This window comes from Vidua chalybeata, chromosome 6, assembly GCF_026979565.1.
Source record: "Vidua chalybeata isolate OUT-0048 chromosome 6, bVidCha1 merged haplotype, whole genome shotgun sequence".
Classification (NCBI taxonomy): Eukaryota; Metazoa; Chordata; class Aves; order Passeriformes; family Viduidae; genus Vidua; species Vidua chalybeata.
Window position 1 is genome coordinate 59,716,423 of NC_071535.1, and position 21,299 is coordinate 59,737,721.

General features: G+C 39.8%; 1 protein-coding gene across 3 annotated transcripts in view; it reads right to left on the reverse strand.

Annotated features, from left to right (window-relative positions):
- Positions 1 to 13,470: 13,470 nt before the first annotated feature.
- The window catches only part of SYT9 (synaptotagmin 9), a 67,902-nt gene continuing 60,073 nt past the window's right edge, over positions 13,471 to 21,299 (reverse strand). The window contains exons 5-8 of one of the 3 annotated variants that reach the window (XM_053946207.1): positions 20,674 to 20,845; positions 19,960 to 20,089; positions 19,221 to 19,377; positions 18,128 to 18,217 (exon numbers count right to left, since the gene is read on the reverse strand). In XM_053946207.1, the coding sequence (XP_053802182.1) occupies positions 19,270 to 19,377; positions 19,960 to 20,089; positions 20,674 to 20,845 (410 nt within the window). In that variant the 3' untranslated portion in view covers positions 18,128 to 18,217; positions 19,221 to 19,269. Of the gene's footprint in view, positions 18,218 to 19,220; positions 19,378 to 19,959; positions 20,090 to 20,673; positions 20,846 to 21,299 lie in introns of those variants that run through there. The other 2 variants (XM_053946208.1, XM_053946209.1) reach the window with 2 other exon arrangements.

Consider the following 21,299-nt stretch of genomic DNA (forward strand, 5'->3'; position numbering starts at 1 on the left):
CAATTAAGAATTTAGATACCAATTAAAACATTGATATGCAAGATACAAGGAGGAATGATCATTAATGTAAATATGGATTGAAGGGATTTGAGTTAGAGATACTGAAAAAATCACAATTTTAATAAATAGGAATATAACCTTTTTTTCTAAGCAAAAACTTCTGTGGATTGCAAACAAACAGCACTGAACTTTGGGGCAGTCCTTGTGGGAGAGTTGTGAAAGATGGTGACTGCAAAATGCAACACATGGGGAAAAAAGGATTACAGTTTCTTTTCTCTATCACTTTATTAGTTTTCCATTCCTTTTGTCCAGGTACCAAAATGATAAGTTAATTTCTGTGATTTCCATTAATTGACAAATAGCCTAAAAGAGACTTGTTAATGTTAGGTTTAAGAGGAGGTTTATGGAAGAAATGTAATTATGTGGTAACATCTGGATCTTAACTCAGAAACAGAACTCCTGAAGGACCTTCAATATTCCTGCCATTATCCCACACAATTCATGGGTGCAGAAATACCAGGGATTGCAACTCATAAGGAAAAAAAGATCTTTCCATAAACAGGCAATCATTAAAAAAAAAAAAGAAAAAAAAAAAGAAAAAAAAAAACAGGCAAGAAAGGAAACACAGAACTCAGAGAAACAGATTGCTTTTTATAGCTGTATTTTTATCACTTTTCACTGGAGACAATTACTGTGGAAAAACAGCTCCTCTAGTGCACTTTTTCTCAATATTATGTGTGTGTGAGTACAAATATACATACAGGGCTAATAGTGAAAGATTTCTAGCATGGCATCAGTCATTTAATGCATACATTAATTCCCATTTAAACTTTATTTGATCATGTCTTTTAAAGCTACGTTTCTCTAGAAAGTTAATGAAAGATTGTTTTTTCACTAGTTACAAATATCATCTGCTAATTTAAACCGACCTGGGGTTGTTTATTCTGCACCATAGAGGCACATAAAAGCTGATATTTCCCATTCTCCTCTTTGGTAGAGAAACAAGCATATTTCTCCTGGTGTGCCTGGAGATGAAATGGAGAATCAGAAGATCCAATTGATCCCACATTCCTTTGAAGGTGGCAAAACATCCTGGTGTTAGGTCAGGGTTTAGGGGCCACAGCAGAGTCCTCAGTGCATGATTTGTACTTTTCACTTCTGAAATGTTCTCCTTTGCTGTTGTAGATATATTGATTAAACTGAGAACATGAAGAAAACTTGTTCCTCCTGTTCACCAGCCCAGGAAGAAGCCACTCACATGCACACACATTAACTGTATGTAGTCCAGTTAAACCAAGTAAATAATGAATTTGATTAAATCAAGGATAATGGAAACCATGACATTGTGGTTTCTTAGCATCAGAGATCATGGAAGCTAAGGGAATTTTCCAGGAGATACAGACTGGAGATTTTGATGCAGGTTAATCTTTAGAACCAGTACAGGCTGCATATGTCATAAACTAAAGTAGCATTTCATAAACAGCAATTTTAGTTTATTAGGTAGAGTAGTTAATTTTGGCATCCTGAAATAACAGATGAGACACTTTGCTCCATTTCATTTTTATATGTATTTATATGGCTCTGCTTTTTTTGTTTCATTTGTTTTGGAGCATTTGCAGATCTTCTTTGACAACCCATTAAAGCTGTCAGGAATTTTTCTACATCATTGCCTTTAATTCCAGTCCTGTCTCATTTTTTCCCATCACATTTTCCTCTCCTTTTCATCTCTCTTGCTGTTGTCTACTTTTTTCTTTACGGCCTTCTTGCTGCTTTGCTTTCTGATTCATTATTTGAAGTAAAACTTTCTCCATATGATGAAGGATCACAGGCATAAATAACATGATATATTCTTTCCTCCAATACGGGCATTTATCCCAAATGGCAGCCAGGAACTTCTGAGTAATGTGCTTTCAGAATATCTGTTGGATCCCTGTAGCTTCAGCAGAACATTGATTACTTCTCTGATAATGTTGTTCAAACTCAAAAAGGCTGTCAGTAATGTAGGAAAGATAAGATAAGTGGAAGACCACTCTGAATTTGATGTGAGGAGAAAGTACACTGGAACAAAATAAAATCCCTTAAAAGCAAAGCCTCATAAAAAGAAACAAGGCTAAAACTGGGGGTGTATTTATTATGGAAGGTGTTGGAGAGGCTCAAAACTTTGATATTTTTACTTGTGATCTCTTGAATAGCTGGGAAATACATCAAATAAATGCTGTTTACATCTAATATAGACAGACAAATAGATTTCAAATGTCTGGAGCAATGGAAGCAGTTTGCAATCACGCCCCTGAATTTGTTGCACTTAGAAGGGACAAGATTTTGAGAAGTAATGAGTAACCTTGAGTGTCTACATGCTGATGTCACAAGGGGGCCTGCTCTAAGATCTTGCTGTAAATTATATTTGTCTCTTTCCCTACATGTATTCCCAGCTAGGCCCCAAAAATAGAAGCCAGCTGAACCAGTGACACCTGCTAATTTGGCTTTGAAAGGAATTCTTACGGAGAAAATTCTCAGCCTCCTCACCTGGGGCCTTCTGATGGAGAAGGGTCAGGATGAGGGGTTTGATAGCAAAACAATGGGGCTGGTGAGAAGAACCAGCAGCAGTATTAATTACTGTTCCTTCAGTGGTGTCCCTGTGCCAGCTCAGCAGGAGAGGGGCAAAATGTTTCCATTTAATAACAAGTTATCAGAAAATTGTGCAGTGCAGTTTCCACAGGTATTATTTTTGTTGTTTCTAATGAAGGAATGGGACCATTGTTGGCTTAAGAACGATTTATTGCTTAGATAAACATTCGTTTTAGAGGTTGTGAGATTTTAAAGGAGTAAGTAGTTGGTTATAGTTTAAAGTAGTTATAAGGTTTTTGTTATAAGATAATATGTAACTTTCTAGTTTAATGGATAGATGCTATAAAGTTCATTTTGTTTTTTAATTTATCACTTTTACTTAATTTTGCTATATTGCAGATACTTTTATTTAATAGGTTGTTGTACATATTACTTTTAAACCCTTAGCTTACTTTATATAATTACACTTCTACATTATAAACATTTCACTATCTTATTAATATAGTTTTTTTACTTACTTAAGGTATATTTTTAATTTAGAAATTTAATTTAATTTTAATTATAGAAACATTAGTTTATGATTTTTTTTACTGAATGTTTGAGTATTTTATTTTTACATCAATCTAAATTTTTCCTAAGTCATCAAGCTCTTTAATAGTCTGTGGAAATTTCTGTTTTTTCTGATTCCCACACACAGGACTGCAGAGCAAGTTGTCTGAAAACACGAGGGAGTCGATGGCAGAGTGACTGAATAATGACAGAGCTGCTTCCATCAGGCTGCCTGGTGAGTCCCCTCTGCTGGCTCAGGGGTGATAAGCCATTTGCAAAGTTATTAACTCAGAACTGAGCACTGTCATTCCAGCCTCTGCTGGGCTGAGGCAGCAGCCCTTGGACTGCTCAGCCTAAAAAAAGAAAAAAAAAAAAACAAAACAAAACAAAAAAAAACCAAAAAAAAAAAACAACAAAAAAAAAAACACCAAAAAAACCCCCCCAAAAAACTCCAGGGAGACCTTCCAGCAGCCCTCCAGTGCCTAAATGGGCGACAGGAAAGTTGGAGAGGGGGCTCTTTGCAAGGGTTTATAGCGACAGGACAAGCAGTAATGGCTTTAAACTGACAGAGGGCAAGGTTAGATTGGATATTAGGAAGAAATTCTTACTGTGAGGGTGGTGAGACCCTGGCACAGGTTTCCCAGAGAAGCTGTGCCTGCCCCTTCCATCCCTGGAAGTGTCCAAGGCCAGGCTGGATGGGGCTCTGAGCAGCCCGGTCTGGTGGAACCATGAGTTGACCTTTCAGGCTCCTTCCCACTCAAACTATTCTATAACTCTATAAATTATATGATTCTATGATTCCATGATTCTGATACAGATGTTGAAATGTTAAATTAGTGAGGTGGCAGAAATTCCCTGTGGTTCATAATGGACCTGACAGAAAACATTAATTTTTTGCTACCATCCAGCCACTCTACTCCTCCCCATGACTGTAACTTATCCCTCCAATAAGGATGATTCACACAAGCTAATAATATCCTTAAATGAAGATTTAGTTTTTTAATATTGAACAAAAAGAAGCACTGCAGTCCTTTGTTAATTTCCTATGTGTTCTGGACCTTGTATTTTAGGTATGAAAATAAATGAACAGGTTAAGCAAAACCATGTTAAGCAACTTTGAGTTATTATTTTATAAGCTGAGGCATATATTAAACCAGGTTTTATTTTTCCTCATTGTAGTCAATGGCAATATTCCCAGTAGTGTTATTAAACACAAAACAGGCCAGAAAGCTGGTTGTGCCTGAATTAAAAGAGGGTACAATAGATTATTCTTTCAAGAATTTGGAGCCTATTTAGAACATTTTTTATTTGGGATTTTGTTGCTGGTTTCTGATTTTGTTTTGTTTTTACTGAGATAGCATCGTGCAGTCACTCTTTGCATGAAAAAGTGCACTAAAACTTGATTAAAATATTTTAATGAGTCACTGAGGGACTGCACTGCTGCCTTCCTGTGTTAGATTATATGCAAAAGGAGGGACTGTGCCATGCAAACTCAGGGCTTAAATCACAATGTAAAGCTGTAAAAGGAATTGTTTGCTGCAATTAGGGAACAGCAACAGTTTGAAAGACAGAGACTCCAGGTTAGCCTGGCCTAAGAACCTTCTAGCAAACCCAATGGAAATCTTCCCCCAGAGACTGGATGGAGTCAGCAGCACTTTGTGTTTTCTCAGCAGATGGCCAGAAGGTCTCCAAAAATTAAATCCAAATTAAATCCAAAATTAAATGAAGGAAGGGCTCTAATTCTGCCATCTCAGAGTCGTGGCTGTGACCAGGTTACAGCACCATGGAATCTGCCACGTGAGCTCCACCAGACACCCCAAACTGCAGAAAATTATAAATATACCAACAGAAAAGGCAAAGTTTCTTAGAAGTCACAAATTCAAAAATCATAGATAATGTGAAGGCCACATGAAAAATCTTGTGAAGTCTAAGCATAACTAATATGGATGAGTTAATTTACTCTCTCACCCTGAACATTCTGATTTTTCCAGATAATTTCTCAGAAACTAAGTGAAAGATGCTCACCCAGTGTCTTGGTTCTACTTTGGCTGTAAGGACAAATTCTGAACACATAACACTGATGAAAAAAAAAAAGTGGTATTTTGTGTCACTAAAAAACCAGGATGCATTTAAAGGCAGAACAAAAGCATTTGGATGGAATTTAGGTGCCCAAATCCAAATCCGGTTTTGAATCTTTCAGTGCTACTGATATACTTTTGTGAGATTTGGGAAAGGATTAGATCTGTGAGATGACAAGGATTTAAGTAACTTTTATCAGAACTGGATGTGGAGAATCAGTGTCTGAAGAAGACCTGGATACCCAGTTATATTTTATATGAAAAAGATGATGAATAAAATACAGAAAAAGCCTTGGACTTCAGCAGACCAGATATCTGCTGGAAATACAAGAGAGAGGAAACAGTCCTGGACGTTCCTGACTGTACACTGGCAGGTCTTGCTCAAATAACAACAGCTTATGCAGGAAATATCATAAAATGACATAAATTCTCAAAAAAACCACGGCATTTAGTTTTATAAGTTTCCAAGATTTCTTTTATTACTGTTCTTTGACATTGTCAGTAATTTAGATAATCATACTTGTACAAAATTTTGAAGATTATAGCCTCTTAAATGAAGCTTATTATGTTATGTAAATGTTCCCTTTTCTAATGTTTTTTGAACTTTTATAGTGGCTTATTTACAATTGGGAAAACATAATGATGGGTTATTGGAAATATCTCCATTTTCTCTGAATTTGTTTCAGGAGTAATTTACATTAATATGGCAAAAATAGGATCTGTAAAATTAGTTATAAAATCTTGACAGAATCAATCTTGCAATCTTGACAGAAACAAAACCACCTGATGGGATTCCAGCTGAAGTTGTGGACATCAGCTTACACCTGTGAGGCAGCACAGGCTCTGACCTCAGCATAAATACCTAGGAACTTCCATGGACAGGCTTGGACCTGGAACTAAACTTAATCTTGAATTGCATCTAAAGTCCATTTCCAGGGGTAGGAAGCACTAGAAACACACTCAGAGCTGTGCCACTTGGAAATGATCTCTCCTTGATCTTCATTTCCCTGGTTTTGTTTAAGGCTTAGAGCTTCAAAGCCAGTCATGTGAATTTGTATGAATATTCACGTTTGCATGTATGAGCCGTGCAAAATTCATCCTGCACAGGTGTCATTCTGGGGGACATTTCCTGATGCATTGGGCAGGAACAAGGGCAATGATGCTTCTTGCTGAGAAGATGAAATAAATGGTTGATCCTTTGAAATACATTTTTTCTAGATTAGTGGGACATACTTGGAATAAATTCTATGTGTCTGAAGGAGAAATACACTTCTAATGAAAAATATAAATACCCAGGGAAAACCTTCTATGTATGTGCAGTAACTCCTTCTTAGGAGTTACAGGAAGGCAGAGGAAGGAGGAAATTACTTGTAAAAGGATGTATGAAGTAAGATTATGTTGGAGATGAGAAATAGATCTACACTGTACTTTTCTTAGCATTTCCCAGGATATGTCCTGTGTTTTTCATTTTATTGGCTTAAGGGAAATGCTTTTATTTCCAGAACACAAACCAAGGCACGCAAGAGGAATGCCCAGAGTAGGCAGTGCAGAAGGAAATGTCAGGGACTGAAGGCAAAATACTCATATCAGATTGCATTCTTTTGTCTACAGTGATACTGGAATTCATTCACCCAGCTCAGTAAAACCCAAACCTTCATCTTTCTAAAGCCACCACAGAGTTTTTTCCAGAGACACAGTGAATGATGTGAGGATTCATGATAGAAGAGGGTCATCTTCCTTGGCTGGGTTTGTTCAGCATCCTCTACATAATCAGGAGTGATGCCCACCACTCACGACACCAAGATGCTGGAAAACGTGTTTACGACTTTATTTAATTCAAAAATACAACATGAAGGAGAATTTGTTCAGAGGATTACCTGGGTTGTGATTTATAGTTAAGGATAGAGCAAGAGAAATAGTGCAAAGCTCACTTCATTTTTAAAGATAATAGTTCTTGAAAAGTTAAAGTTCTTGAAAAGTTAATTTCAGATAGCCTCAAATTAAATATTGCAGAGTCTCACCATTTTCCTGTATAGAAGACACCACTCTAGATGGGCTTCCATTTTGCCTAGATTTCTCATCCTTCCATTTCTGCTGCGTTTACATGAGGGTATTTTTAGGACTTTATATTTTCCTAGTTGAGTAGCATCAGAGTGCTGTGATTAGCTTAACAATTCACTGGAACTTTGCAGTATCTTAACCTGAGAGAGCAGATTCCTAATTACAAACTGAGCCCTGCTGGTACTTACTGGAAATGGGCCATTCCTTTCCATCCACACCTGACATTACTCAGAATTACTGTAACAGAAGCACAGCCATCAGTAGGGGGATGCAGAAATCTTTACATTGGAGGAAAAGAAGATTTTTGTGTCAGAGATGATCTGCTTTAAAGGCAGATAAGGGAAATTTTTACCAGCAGCAGAAGGGAAAACACTCAAAACTCAAGGTCTCACACAGCTTGTCCATCAGCTTCCAGGCACTGGTAATGCTGTGAAGGCTCCAAAGGCCCATCAGGGGAGGATGAGTGGCTCCTGCTCTCACTCTGCTGCTTCTTTCCCCAGGATCCCCAAAAGGGAACACTGAGTTCTCCCTGCAGAGCATCCCTGGCACAACACTGCTTCAGAGCTGTCACACTTGGCACAGGAATTGTGTCAGTAGGTGGAAGGAGATCAAGAGGATACTTAGCATTTGTTTTAAGCTCTTGAAATACACACCAGTCCTTTGATTTTGCCTGACACACAGCCCTGGGCAGCACAGAAATGTGTGTTTATGCACCTCCTCTCCTGTCCTGTTCCTTTGGTAAGCAGATCAGAATGGGGAAAGCTCAGCAGTTTTATAAGTGTCTGATGTGTGTGTCTGGTGGCAGGGAAAAAAAATATTACTGAATGTCAAAATTGGGAAGTCTGGGCAAAATTCTGGAGCAAAAAGGCTGTGCTGCCAGACTGAAGTTGTGATGGCAGATGCAGATTGGTACCCACAAAATAGGTTTGGGATCAATTAGCTTTTATCCCATGTACCTGCAGTGGATAAACCAGACTTGATTTTACCCCTCAATTAACAACTTGGTGATTGTATAGCCCTCCACGAGGAAAAGAGATAAAAGGCTCTGCTTGGAGCTCCAATCTCCATAGAGGCATTATGCTTTCCTTTAGTTAGTCAATAAACATGGTAATTTTTCACTTGGAAACAAATTTCTGTAGGTTCAGGAATTTGGGAATCTGTGCAATTCCATTTATATGAGCAGGACTAGATGGTAATGATTTAATTGATGGTTGAGCATGCAGACAAACCATGCGTAAAAGATCTTTCCAATAATTATATCTTTTCATGGAGCAACAGGTTTTTGTAATTTAGGTTCCAGACAGTAATTACAAACCAGATGCTATTTTAGGCACAGTCTGCAGCACACCCTTGGTACTTACTGGGAAATTCAAAACAAACACAAAACCACTGCTGGAACACTTGAGGCAGAAAGGTGAATTAAACTGAGGTAATGTGGCATCACACATGAATTGCTATGAGAGTACTGTATGTGTTTTTATGATAACCTCTGTCTGGGGTCACTGTCATGGAGCATGAATGGTTTGGGTGGAATCATTCTTTTTTAATGTTTTGCATTGAACCTTCTGTGTCAAAAAGTTCAGGTTTTGTTCGCAGACATTGAGTGCTTGGAAAAGAAGGGATGAATTGTTTCCTGGTTTGGAGGTTTGACCCTGGTGGGAGCTCAGGCACCCACCAGAGCTGCTCCCTGTATCTAACAACACCTTGCCATGCAAACAGAATACACAGGTAAACACTGGGGCTTTTTAGCAAACTGTGAAAGCCATTCATGTCACAGGATGTTAGGGGAGTCTGGGTAAGAGAAATAATGCAGTTTTGGAACAAGATCATGCCATACTCTGAGAAACATGAGACTTTTTACTTCTGTGAGGAGCCAGGAATTGTTAGCACTGAATAGAGGACAGGAATGGTTAGCACTGAATACAGGATGTTTTGCTCACTTGCTCACTGCTGCTGACTTGTCCCAAACCCTGAAATGTGGGGTTTACTCAGGCAGCTAAAATAAATAATGATTTGCAGCTTTTTTTTTTCTTTTTGCTTTGTCACAAGTAATTATCCTTCTTGAAACAGTTCTCAGCAGGTGCCAAAAGAGAAAGGAAATTAATACAGAGATCTTTAGACATCCTTTCTCTTCAGGACAGCAACATTAGAGTTTGCTGTGCCTTTGGTTTAAATGAAACTTCCAGAAGATATTTCTTATTTAATTGTTGTGATCTGGACAGCTGGATAGTTGTGTCTGGTCCCTTGAATCCTCTGGTAACTCCTTTTATAAACACAGTTCTCTCACTTGTCTATTTGCTCTCTGTGTGGCTGAATATTACATTAGACAGGTGTCAGAATGTTCTGACATCTCAGGCTGTGTTGTGGCCTCAAACATTCTATTAAGATACTTATTCAAACACCTGAAGACACCAAATGTTTGATGTCTTTAGGAACAGACATGAGTAGCTATTGATTTTGTGATTTGCTGTCACCTTGGATTTTGCAGCATTCATCAAAAGTGTTTCAGGCCTGGCCATTACCATTAACTTATTAAATTGAAAACTGGCAACTTAATTCTATCATGTCCTCACATTCTGCAGCAGTCCTTACGTCCCTACAATTTTGGACTGTTACCTGAGGAGCAAATGCTCACCTTTGTAATGAAGATGTTATTGCTGTGAGGTGAGTGGCAGAGGAAATGTGAGTAAAGGCTGAAGCAGCTCATTACCAGCCTTGTCTGCTGGGCCTGGGCTCGCTGGGAGAACTCACATGTGAAGAATGAGAACAGCTGAACCCATCTGTCCAGTAAAAATAACTGAGAGAAAGAGGATGAGGGAATGATTTTTGAGGATAGGAGGAGGCAAAACAGCAGGGATCAGAAATAAAAAAAAAAAAAACAAAAAAACAATAATAATATCAGTCAACAATTAAAAAGAAAGTCTGCCAGGCGTATATCTAGATGCAACTTGGAAATTATTTCTACTGGCAATGGAATTTCCAAGGCAAATGGTCTCAGATCTTCTGAAAAGCTGCAGAACCTTTGAAGGTTTAGTTGAAATGTGCTGTTCTGCCTTGGCAGGGCAAGGGCAGAAAAGGGAGTGGGGCAGGGTGGGACTCCAGTTCTCAGGCAGAAGGGAGGAAATGGAAAAGCAATTCAGCAGAGCCCTACACCCAGTCATAAAGATGCTCCTGATGAAAGGAAGGATTTTTTTTTTTTTTCTGAGCAACCTCAACCCATTTTTTGGAACAATGAATTTTTATTTAAGATGGATTTATAGTAAGAGTAGGAGGGAGTAACTTCCTGTCCTTCCTCATCAAGAGATGATACAGCTCCAGTGTCGTGTTGGAAATTGCTCCTTCTGTTTCAATCCACTTTAACTTTTCAAGTAGTTTCAGTAGTGTAGAAAGGGAAGAAGTCTTGGGGCATTTACAATTGGGTAAAGAAGCAAGAAATGAATTAACTTGGGGAAATCTGACAGAAAACCTTAGCTCCTGATAAGAACAGCAAAACTTATTTTATTTATTGTCCAAAATTGTATTTCTAATTGATTCACGGCCAGACTTAGAAAATATGTTCTGAACACTTGCTGTTCTTTTCCTGAGACGTGGTCTATATTAAACCCATTTGAACTGAAAGGAAAATACCAACATGTTTGGAGAGCTGAGGTTTTGAAGTGAGGAAATACCAATATCAAACGTTGTTTTCTGGCAAATGGAAGAAATATTTCCACCAGAGCAGCAAATATTTGGACTTGAGTTTCACTACAAAAACTGATTGATGAGTTTTGGAATTTTTTCTAAGCTATGTGATTATTCAGGTTTTTTTCCAAATACTATTTTATGTTTGGAACGATATATTATTTTTTTTTAGGAAGGCAAAAGTTATTGAAAAGGGTCCTAACTGTTACATTTTGAAAAGATGGTTATTAAAACTATATTCAATTTTTGGGATTGAATGGCTACCTAATGTAGCTGAACTCGATTTAATATATTGCTTTAAAACTGCTTTTGTCATTTACCACAATATAAATGATAGGATTATAGTAACATTCTTGAAACAGAATTTTCCCTGCTAAACTGAAAATTACAAAATAAGGGTTCAGTACAGAATTTGTTGTTACTATTAAGAATGGTTTCTCCAACAAAAATATTTTTATTGACAGTTTTATCTTTGGGTGAGGATCTAACACTAGTTAGCTTATTGACATTTCTGACACTTCTAAATTATCCTTTAATAGTAGACAGCTTTAGTCAAGCTCTTTGTACCAGACTGTTCAGGCACTTCTGATGTCTTGGAACATTTACAGATTTTCCTACATGTGCTGGTATTGGAACGTGAATTCACTGAATGTTTTTTCGGCAAGTTATGAAGTGGTTTAAAGCCACGACCTTTTGGATGGTGTGCTGGGCTAGACTGAAGTGTGTGGTTAATTAATAGGAGAATGGTAAATGCATAAGTGCATCCAGAGAATGATGTGATTCTATTTAAATGGCAATATATACCCATCAGGGAGAAAAAAACCCATGTGTTGCTTACATGAGAAATCTCTGCTGGGGCCCACTGTGACAAATTTCAGTGACAATATTGTCAGAGGTGAATGGAATTCGTTCTCAGAACAAGACACTCTGTGATTTCCTTCCCTGGAAAGGTTACTTTTGGAGTCCCCAGGTTTCATGACAGGATCCTGTCTTTGGAAGCAGAGCTTGCAGCCCTGCTCTGTGCCTCTGCTCCTTCCTGAGGCACTGATCTCCCTGTAGCAGCTCGTGTCCTCAGCTCTTGGGGGACTCCCACTGCTGTCACTTCAGGCACTTCTCAGGCTCTGCTGTGTCCTCACCAGGCATTCCCCCTGCGGGAAGTCACAGGCAGCAGCCAGCAGAGCTCCTCACTAACGAGGCACCTCCCTTAATTTTCACCTCACTGCTGATTAGCTGGGCAGCATAACAGGGTTATGGCCATGTGGGATGCCTTGCTAGTGATCAGGCTTTTCCAGGGAGGATTCTCAAACTTTGGCTTGCAGTCATTAGCAGGCTGTTTCAACCACTGTCCCTTTTCCTTTCAAGTCTCTAGGCTACACATAAAAGACTTAAAGGATGATTCTGCTGGAAAAGTGTCTCGGAAGGAGAGATGTGTGGGCCTGTTTTGACAGAGGAAGAGGCATTTGCTTGCTTATTAACAGAGAAACAGAGATGTGCAAACCAGTATTGCTGAAAGACATTAAAAACAATTTGGAAGTTCGTGCACCTCCTCTGCTGAGGGGCATTTTATGGTGGCTTATGGGACAGAGAGGGATAATTAGCACTGCATTCACTGCCAGGGATGAAATGCCTATAGATGTGTCCCTTGCCAATCTTCCATCTCCCAGTACCCCAGCAGGACTCTACCCAGGGCCTAAAGGTGCTCCCATTATTAAGGACAGAATCAACTTCAAAACTACAGGCCTGTTCTCATCTCTTTTCATTGTGTCTGTGATATCAAATATTCCCAAGAAGAGAGCAGAAACTAAATTAATTCCTTAGTGGCATGAAATATTGTTTTGGGCCTTATGTCACGTGTCAGCAGCCCTTTATGAATATGGTGTGTGCAAGCAGGCCAGATCTTCCAAATGAGGAGAGACTGAGCTCATCCCCAAAGACACAGAGAGGCTCTTGCTTAATTAGAGCCATGCACATGCACCCTTGCTGATGGACATATAAATTCAGTTTGTGTAAAAGGACCTTTTTGGGTGCAGTCTGTGTGGTCATACAAGATATATTTTTGCTCTTTTCCATTTGTTTCTGGGCTCTGCCAGGGAACCTCTCAGAAATTCCTGGAGTTACATGTCAGGTGTTGACAGGAGGACTGCTAATTTTGCCAGCACGCTATGCTAAATACTAATTTTGGTAATTTAACACAATGTCACTTGATAGAAGCACTTCTGTAGCTTCTTGATTTTCTTCTTAATAGGAAACATAGATGAGATTCACCACTGACATGTCAAATAATCTTTCTGCCATGATGACTGTAGACATGGGATGAAATACGAGGAGGTTTCAGTATCCAAACTCCTAAATTATGTGTGAGTGCTGTAAAGTTAGAAGCCTTTTCTCTCTGGCCTTGTGTACTTTATCAAAACACACTATCTGTGGAGAAAAACCAAGCAAAAATTATTTCCAAAGTGTTTACTGGCTTTCTGAATAATGAATTGAACTTTAATATTTATTAAATACAAAATAGTAATAAATTACAATTGCACAATTTCTTACAGTTTTTATTAAGATCAAAACTTATTTGTTCAGACTAGATTTATATAAATAAATCACAGTACATTTTTACTTGTGTTCAGAAGATTGTAATACATATTACAAAATTAAGAATTTTTTTGTCCCTCAAACCATCACTGCGAAAAGAATCATGCATTATTTCTACTAAACAAACAAAATGCCCACCTAATTGAGAGAGCCTCGATACAGCTATGGCCCTACTCTCCAAAATTAGACATGAAACATAGAGATACCAGGACTATTTATTGAACAAGAAATAATAAAGTATAGTACAATGTCGATGTGTTACCAAAACCAAAAGTATACCAAAACAACACAGCTCTCTTCACGCACCTTTGCGATGGGTATCGGGGATGGCAGCTGGCCAGCATGCAACCGAGTAAAACACCTCAGTTTTACAACGTCTATGTTTGAGCAGAAAGGAGGAGGAACTAAAGAGCCCGGACAAAACAAAGGAACAAATGAAGAGCCCAGAATGTTTGCAAGTCCTCCCGTCACCTCCCCCTCCGTGCCGCGCGCGCTGCCTTCGCGCCGCGGGTGACGCCTTTCCCGGGCAGCCCTTTGTGCACCTCCAAGGAGATGGACGTGCTCCCAGAGAACTGCAGGGCCCTGGAGAACTTCCAGCTGTGGTTCCTTGCCCAACCCACTGTATTAGAAAAGAACTGTAAGCGCAGCTCTTGGAACTAGCCAGCCTTGGGCGCCGCGGTGCCGCTGGAATACAACTGGCACCTGGCACAGCTGACACCTTGCTGCTGTCACCAAGTCTGTCCTGCTGCCCTTTTCTGCAGCACAGGGGGCTTCTATTAAATTCTACAGTATTGTGGATTACTTTCTCTACATGATTTTTTTTTTTTTTCCCTACTAGATAAGAAATCCATTGCTTTCTCTCTTGATACTGAGATGCAATCGTTTGGCAATGCACTGTTCTAAGGGGAAAAAAAGCATTTCATCAATGACACTTCAGATGGAGTCACCTGATCCACTTTTTTCACTTCCCTCTGTTCAAACAAAATATATTAACAGCAAAGTCATTTCAGATGGATTTCTAGCTGGGTCAAACAGATTGTTCAACTGAATTTCCTGGTCCCCATTTATTGTTTGTTACTTTTAAATCAAAAGAGTTTTCAGTTATTTTTTATTTCCGTTGCAGACACGTCCCCTCAGTGCTTGAGTGCTGCTAGGTGATAAGCATGTAAATCAATACATCTCTTGTGTCTCTGGCTTTGGGTGCTCACGTTAATATAGCTACATACACACGCTTGGTGTTTAAAACACATGAATGGAACCAAACCAAACCAAACCAAACCAAAGAATAAAAACAACTAAAAGCCCCCTCAACAACCATCCCCTCAAGCCAAGAAGGGTGGACTAAAATAACCTCTTTTTTTGTTTTTTTTTTCCATTCTTTTGCATTGCCCTTTGCTGTTGTTTCATTTTGTATTGATCCAGGAGTTCCCCAACCAGCAGTTAAATTGTACTTCTATGCAACAAATGTCTCACACGTGCTGCTTTTGTGTTTTATGGATCTGCTGGCATGGAAAACTGAGCCATGCAATGGCTGGTAAGAACAGTTTTAACAATGGGTCGTTTATGCTACGTATTGGTTTTCTGTTCTGGTAGTCCCCGCTTCCCCAGATTGAGATGAATTTCTGCTTTTCCACCGCCAGGGCTATTTGCAGGGAAAAGTGAAACAAAAGAAAACAGCAATGCTTTTAATGTCTTGTGAATCCAGTGGAAGCAGATAAAGAAATATTTGAGCACTCAGCTGCAGAGGAGTTGCACTTTTGAGTGTTTTGTCATGGGAATTACAGGCCACTGTCCATGGTACTCGCCTCACAGTCAGGAACTCAGAAGGTTTTCCCATTGCCACTCACTGCTTTTTCACAGAACAGCACCTGACACGGAGGCTTGTTATGGAAAACTAAAAGTAAGAATTTAATAGCACATTGTTAAAGAGCAAAATGGGATTAAAATCTTGCTGAGATGCATTTCTAAGTTATTTTCTTTTCTATTTTAGAGTTACGATACTTGTCATACAATGAAATAATGCATTCACAGCAAATAAGAAAATAAATGAGGGTTTCAGCTTTGAAAACATTCTTCAGTCTACTCCTAAGTCACCACTGAGAATCATAGTTCAGAAAGTAAAGACTGAGCAGCATTGGGACCATACTTTTCCCTGGGTTTCCAGCTGAGTTTGTAGCAGAATTATCTATCCTCTGTTCCTTCCAGCAGGCTGTGTTATTATTGTAACACAGTCCAAAGACAGCAGCAGTCTACTGGCCAACCAGAACCAGAGCAGAAAAATATTTAGGGTCTAGGGAATATCACTGGTTGAGTGGAGTATAAAGATGAAGAGAGAAGTATCCAAATATAGAAAATATCTATCACTCCATAGATGCACCACTATGATAAGGCAGGTATTTGTAAAAAGCACATAGTAATGCCACAGCCTGAGTAATAGATTGCAAGTCATGAGCAAAAATTAGGAGAATTCAATAAATTTAGGGGTTTTTCCTCATCTCTAAGCCTTTGAAGTCTGCTGGATTCCACTTTAAATGCTCACTGTCACAGAGATTTCTTTCCCTGTTTTAGTAGAGCTCTGTTCAAAATAATTATTTTGATGCCAGACCCTTGAGCATTAAATAAACTGAGCATGGTAATAAAACAGAAGAACTGCAACCCACTGGCAACTATACCACTTTTCAGCTGATGTCCCTTTGAGCTGCTGGGGACAAATCCTAGAAAGGCTCCTGCACTTTTCCATGGACACAAGTTGAGCCTGCTGTGTAGGTGTTTTCCCCTTCCCAGCAGTTTCTGTTGCTAATATTGCAGTGGGAAGCGTGCTCTGCATTCCAGATAGAGATGAAATGTAGAGTGATTTGTCCAGGAAATCAGAGAACTCCTCTCCAAGGAAGAGCCCTTCCTCCTTTGCTCAGGCCCATCTCCCCCTGGTGGCTCCTGGGTAAAGAGCACAGGATTCTGCCCGAGGGGAGGCTGATGCATGAGCAGATATGCACATTATCATGGAGCACCTCCTGATAGAAAGCTGAAGGTGCAGTGGAACAGTTTTGCCACGGCAATATTATTTTTATTCTTTTGGAAATGCCCAGTGGTTGCCCTCCTGAAATTGTGCTTGGGCAGGTTTGGAAGTGCTGTTCAGTTTGCCAGGTATGCCCTTGCCTGTGGCAGCTGTATTCTCCACGGCATGGCAAGAGATTTTTGAAAACAGGTGTGCTTACAGGAATTCTCATTTATACCTGCAGCATACATTGACAGCAGATCCAAGATCTCCTGCAAGTTCCAAGATATTCTTTACCCACAAGTAATTCTGATTTTGTGGAAGATCCTCATTGATAGGTTACAAAAGTAATTTTTCAGACTTGAGACCAAAATGTTAGATATTTCTTCAAATCTGTGCATGCATATTTGTGTCAGCAGAGTTGCAGATCCAAAATGCTTGGATCTGCACATACAGGATGTGAAGCAATGTGTGTGCACATAAACTTATCTGAGCCCTGTGTAAGGACCAGGGCTCCCTCTCTGTAAGTACACAGCAGACATCTGTATTGTATAAAACATCCATACTTTGCATTTGCATCTTTTAAACAAAAAATTCCCATGTAAAGACACAAGTCAGGTTCTCTGTAGAAGACACTGGAGGATGAGAGAATTCCATGCATGGCTAAATAAGTGGCGAAAAATTTATCCCAGGGTCTCCTGCTTTGGGGCACAAATTTCATTACGTGACAAAACGCAGCACTTTGATTAATTTTCTTTTAATGGACAGAATTTGTCAGAATTTACAATATACCATCATGTAAAACAGCCCTGCTAACTCTACCACAAATAATAAAGGAAGTCTTCACAGGCATTATATATTTGGAACAGCATTTTCAGACGACATGGGGGGTGTGTGTGTTTGTTTGTATGATCCAGCATTGCCACCTGGGACACGCTTCCAACAGTCTGCAGCGTCGTGGACACGACTCAGAAACGCTGACTGGAAAATCATCCACAAAGGTCGAGGACTAACAACCTCCATGTTATACAGATGGTTATCTCCTTTCTCAAAGAACATGCTGTCATTACAAATACCATATGCATCTTGTTCTCACCCAGCAGAACTTTTTTTACAGTTTTTCAGATTTGGAGGATTTCTGCAAGGAACCACATTAATTTGTTTTCATGTCAGGTGAAAGGAGGCACCAGCTGAGACTGAGGATACAACTTGTCATCAAAAAATAAGTATCTGATGGCAATCATTCTTGAAAAAAAAATACTTAGAAAGCTAATCATTCACAATACTGCACCTTTTTTGCAAATACAAGGACGATATTTGTTGCTGCTTCCCACATTTGTTGGTTTACATTGCTATCATTTTGCTTGTAAACCTGGGTTATTCTACTGAACAGAAATGATGACTTGAATTTGGGTAATGCTTACGACCATACAAATAATCTATCAGTAGCAGTAGTGTCAGCTGGAGAATTAATGCTACAAGTGGATAACATCACGCTATTTGAAACCAATAGCTCTTCACACAGTTGAAGACTGAGGGTCCTATTCAGCAAATATTCAGGGTCCTATGGCTGTGGCCACAGAGGTTCCAGAAGCTCTCGCTGAGTCTAATCCTGATTCAGGAACCAAAATGATATGCTGTGTATATATTTCTCTGCACAGCCTGGATGCGCTGGACACCCTCCCCCACTTGATTCCTGGGAAGGAAAAAAATATGTCTCTGTTTAGCTTTCAGTGACATGAAAAGCAATCCACAGTAATGAAATCTAAAGAAGTTAGCCAGGCATGTATGAAAAGAACAGGATGCCTGTGAAAAGGGAAGAGCTGTCAAAACCTAATTGTGGGCTCTTGCTGCAATGAAATTTATCAAAGAGGGAAGACAGGTTGGATATAAGGATGTAGACAACTTCTGCTAAGAGACACTTGTTGTGCTCTGGGCAATAGTAACCCTTACACCACACCTTGTGTGCTGTGTCAGGATATTCCTGTCAACATTTGGCTGCAGCTGAGAGCTCCCAAATGCCCAGGTCAGCATTTCAAGTGTGGCACTTCAGCCAGCATCTGCCCTGTCACTGGGGGCACAAACACCTGGGCAGAGCTGCCCCACTGCTGGCAGCACCTGTGCTGAGAAGGCATCGAGCCTTCCTCCTGCCACACCGCCTGTGGGCACTGCCTGCTCAGACTGTGCTGCTGTGGCACCAGGAAACACAATTCCTTATGGACACAGGACAAGACTGTGGGATTCTTCCCAGCTTGCAGCATCTTCAAAATGCCTGACAATCTTTTCTGGAACTGCCTATGGCCAGTGCTCACAACCAAGCAGGGAAATCTTCAGTGGCACTGAAGTGGTAACACAGCTGCACTCTGGTGCAGAAAGTAAACTCAGAGGGGCTGTGAACTGCCTGCCTCCAAGTGTTAGTGCCCACAGCATCATTCCTGGCTCAATTTGGGTACTGTGCTCTGTGCTCCTGTCTTTCAACATTGAGGATAACTCTGGGGCTGCTCATAAACAAGACGCTTCCATTGGACTGGGAGTACTGCCCGACTCAGCCAGTGAGAGCAACAATGGGAGCAAGTCATGGTAACTTTAGGAAGCAATTTAGTTTGATCTTTGATGAATTTCTGTGTCTCATGAATCAGGATTAGTGTTCCCTGTATTGGGGAGAGGATTAGACAGAGGGATTAAAAGGACATCTTTACCCCACTGGACTCTGTGGAATAGCCCCTGAGGATATGGCTAAGAAAGAGTTCAACAGGAATGCCAAATTTCTGCTGAATAGGTTAAAAGGGTGAGGAAGCCTCTTCGGCAGCCATCCAAGCGCAGAAGACCTGCATAACATTCCTGCTGAATAGGGCCCTAAAGACAAAAAACAAAACAAAACAAAACAAAAAAAAAAAAACATAGGAACCTTGAGAAGCTTTTCTGATTGTATTGCTTCTTATGAGCGCCTCAGATCTCCAAAGACACTTAAACATATTTTTGTCAGTGCAGTTAGGCATCCTTTGAGATGTGCTAGTGCCATGGATGATATATTGTTACAAGAAAAGAAGTCAAATTAGGCTGTTGCATATAAAAAAAAAAAACAGGTCTTGATTGTTCTGTAAACAAGGTCCACTTCTTTACATCAATTAACAGTGAAAGTTACCCAAGATCTTATTTAAAAAGCAAAACTAAACCCTCAATCAAGTGTATAATGTTTGGTGTTTTCATGTCTGTATATTATAGACAACAATTACCTTCTGTCTCCCTAAAACTGAAAGGAGCAGACTTAACTTGTGTGCCACATTTCAGCTTTAAAGCGTTTCCAAACCCCTTTCCAGGATTTACCTCATGCACGCGGATCTTGGGTTTGATCATAAAATTTCGTCCAACTTCTAACGCCATGTGGGAGAATATTCCAGATTATTGCAAGGGGGAAGCAGTAAAGGAATGCCTTACCTCCACAAGAGGATGCCAGTGAGCGATGGGCTTCCGAGGGTACGAGAGCATTTCGTTCCAGTGGTCGCGACCTAGACTCTCTGCATCGTTGCCTACTTGACAAACTCCAATGACCTCATTGTGACCTACACTGTGAAAATGGTCCATAATATTTTTTTCTTAAAATTTTACCTTTGGAACCACACCAGCTGCATATTTCATCAGAAACGTTAATGGTGGATTTTTAGGATTAATTCTTGCCTGGAGAACATAACGCGCTCGGAAATACTTTGTACCGCTTGCTCTTTGTGTTTCCCAGTGCTCAGAACAATTTGATATATCCCCCCCTTGTAGCACACAAAAGGTTCTTTCCCTGTGTTCTGCAATTAGCTGCAAAGGCAAACAGGCTCTAAGACACAACTTTATAAATGGAGCGTGTGTATGTAAAGGCTTAGCATAAATGTACAAACTGAACATCAGCACTTAAATGCCCGGTTACCCCATTCTGCTAAACACACCTGCAGCTTACTGGTGTCAGTTATAGATCCAAATCTACATTTTAAAATTTAGTAAGGAAGTTCTGCCCGGCAAGACGAAAAATGTGGAGACTTCTACCAAGCTCAACCTGACATTAATTCCCCGCCTATAGGGAAAAAAGTAGTAACTTTCTTTCTGGGTGCAAATCTAGCGTGCAAGACTTCATCAGCCAATATTTGACAGCTACAGGCATCTCACCGGTCATAATCCATAACAGCTATCGACAAGTTAATTTGGTCAATGTTTTCTGGAGGGACGTCAAAGACTATGGCTTCATTGTAAACAGGATTTAGGGTGTTCCTCTTGGTGGAAGTTTTCCTTTTCTTTAGCCGCCTTCCTTCACACATTAAAGAAACCTTCACGTAGGGATCTGTGTGGGTCATAAGAACAATGTTTATTTTTGACAAATGCAAATGGAAAGTGAAGGGAGACTTCCTCTGTGCCCATTCCTGCTTGCAGGATTAAATCTCCCGGACCTGACTGGAATTTGAGCTTCTCTGTCACCATGGAATGCACGGGAGGCAGCGCAGCTTTGAAAGCTTTACCTGGTTCACTGCTTATAATGAACTTTTTAGGTTCAAGAAACTCCTGGTTGTGTACCAGCTTCTCAAAGGGTATTAAAATATCCACTGAAGCGTGTTATACATGACTATTTTATACATCAGCCTGTGTATCAGCCTATTTATAGCAGCCTAATTACTTGTTAGATTTGTAGGACAGACAGAAGATGACAATGTTTTTCACAATGGGATTTACTGATGTATGGTTAAATACAATTCATAGTGCAACAATTAGTGGCTTATATTTCTCAAGAGAATGATAAT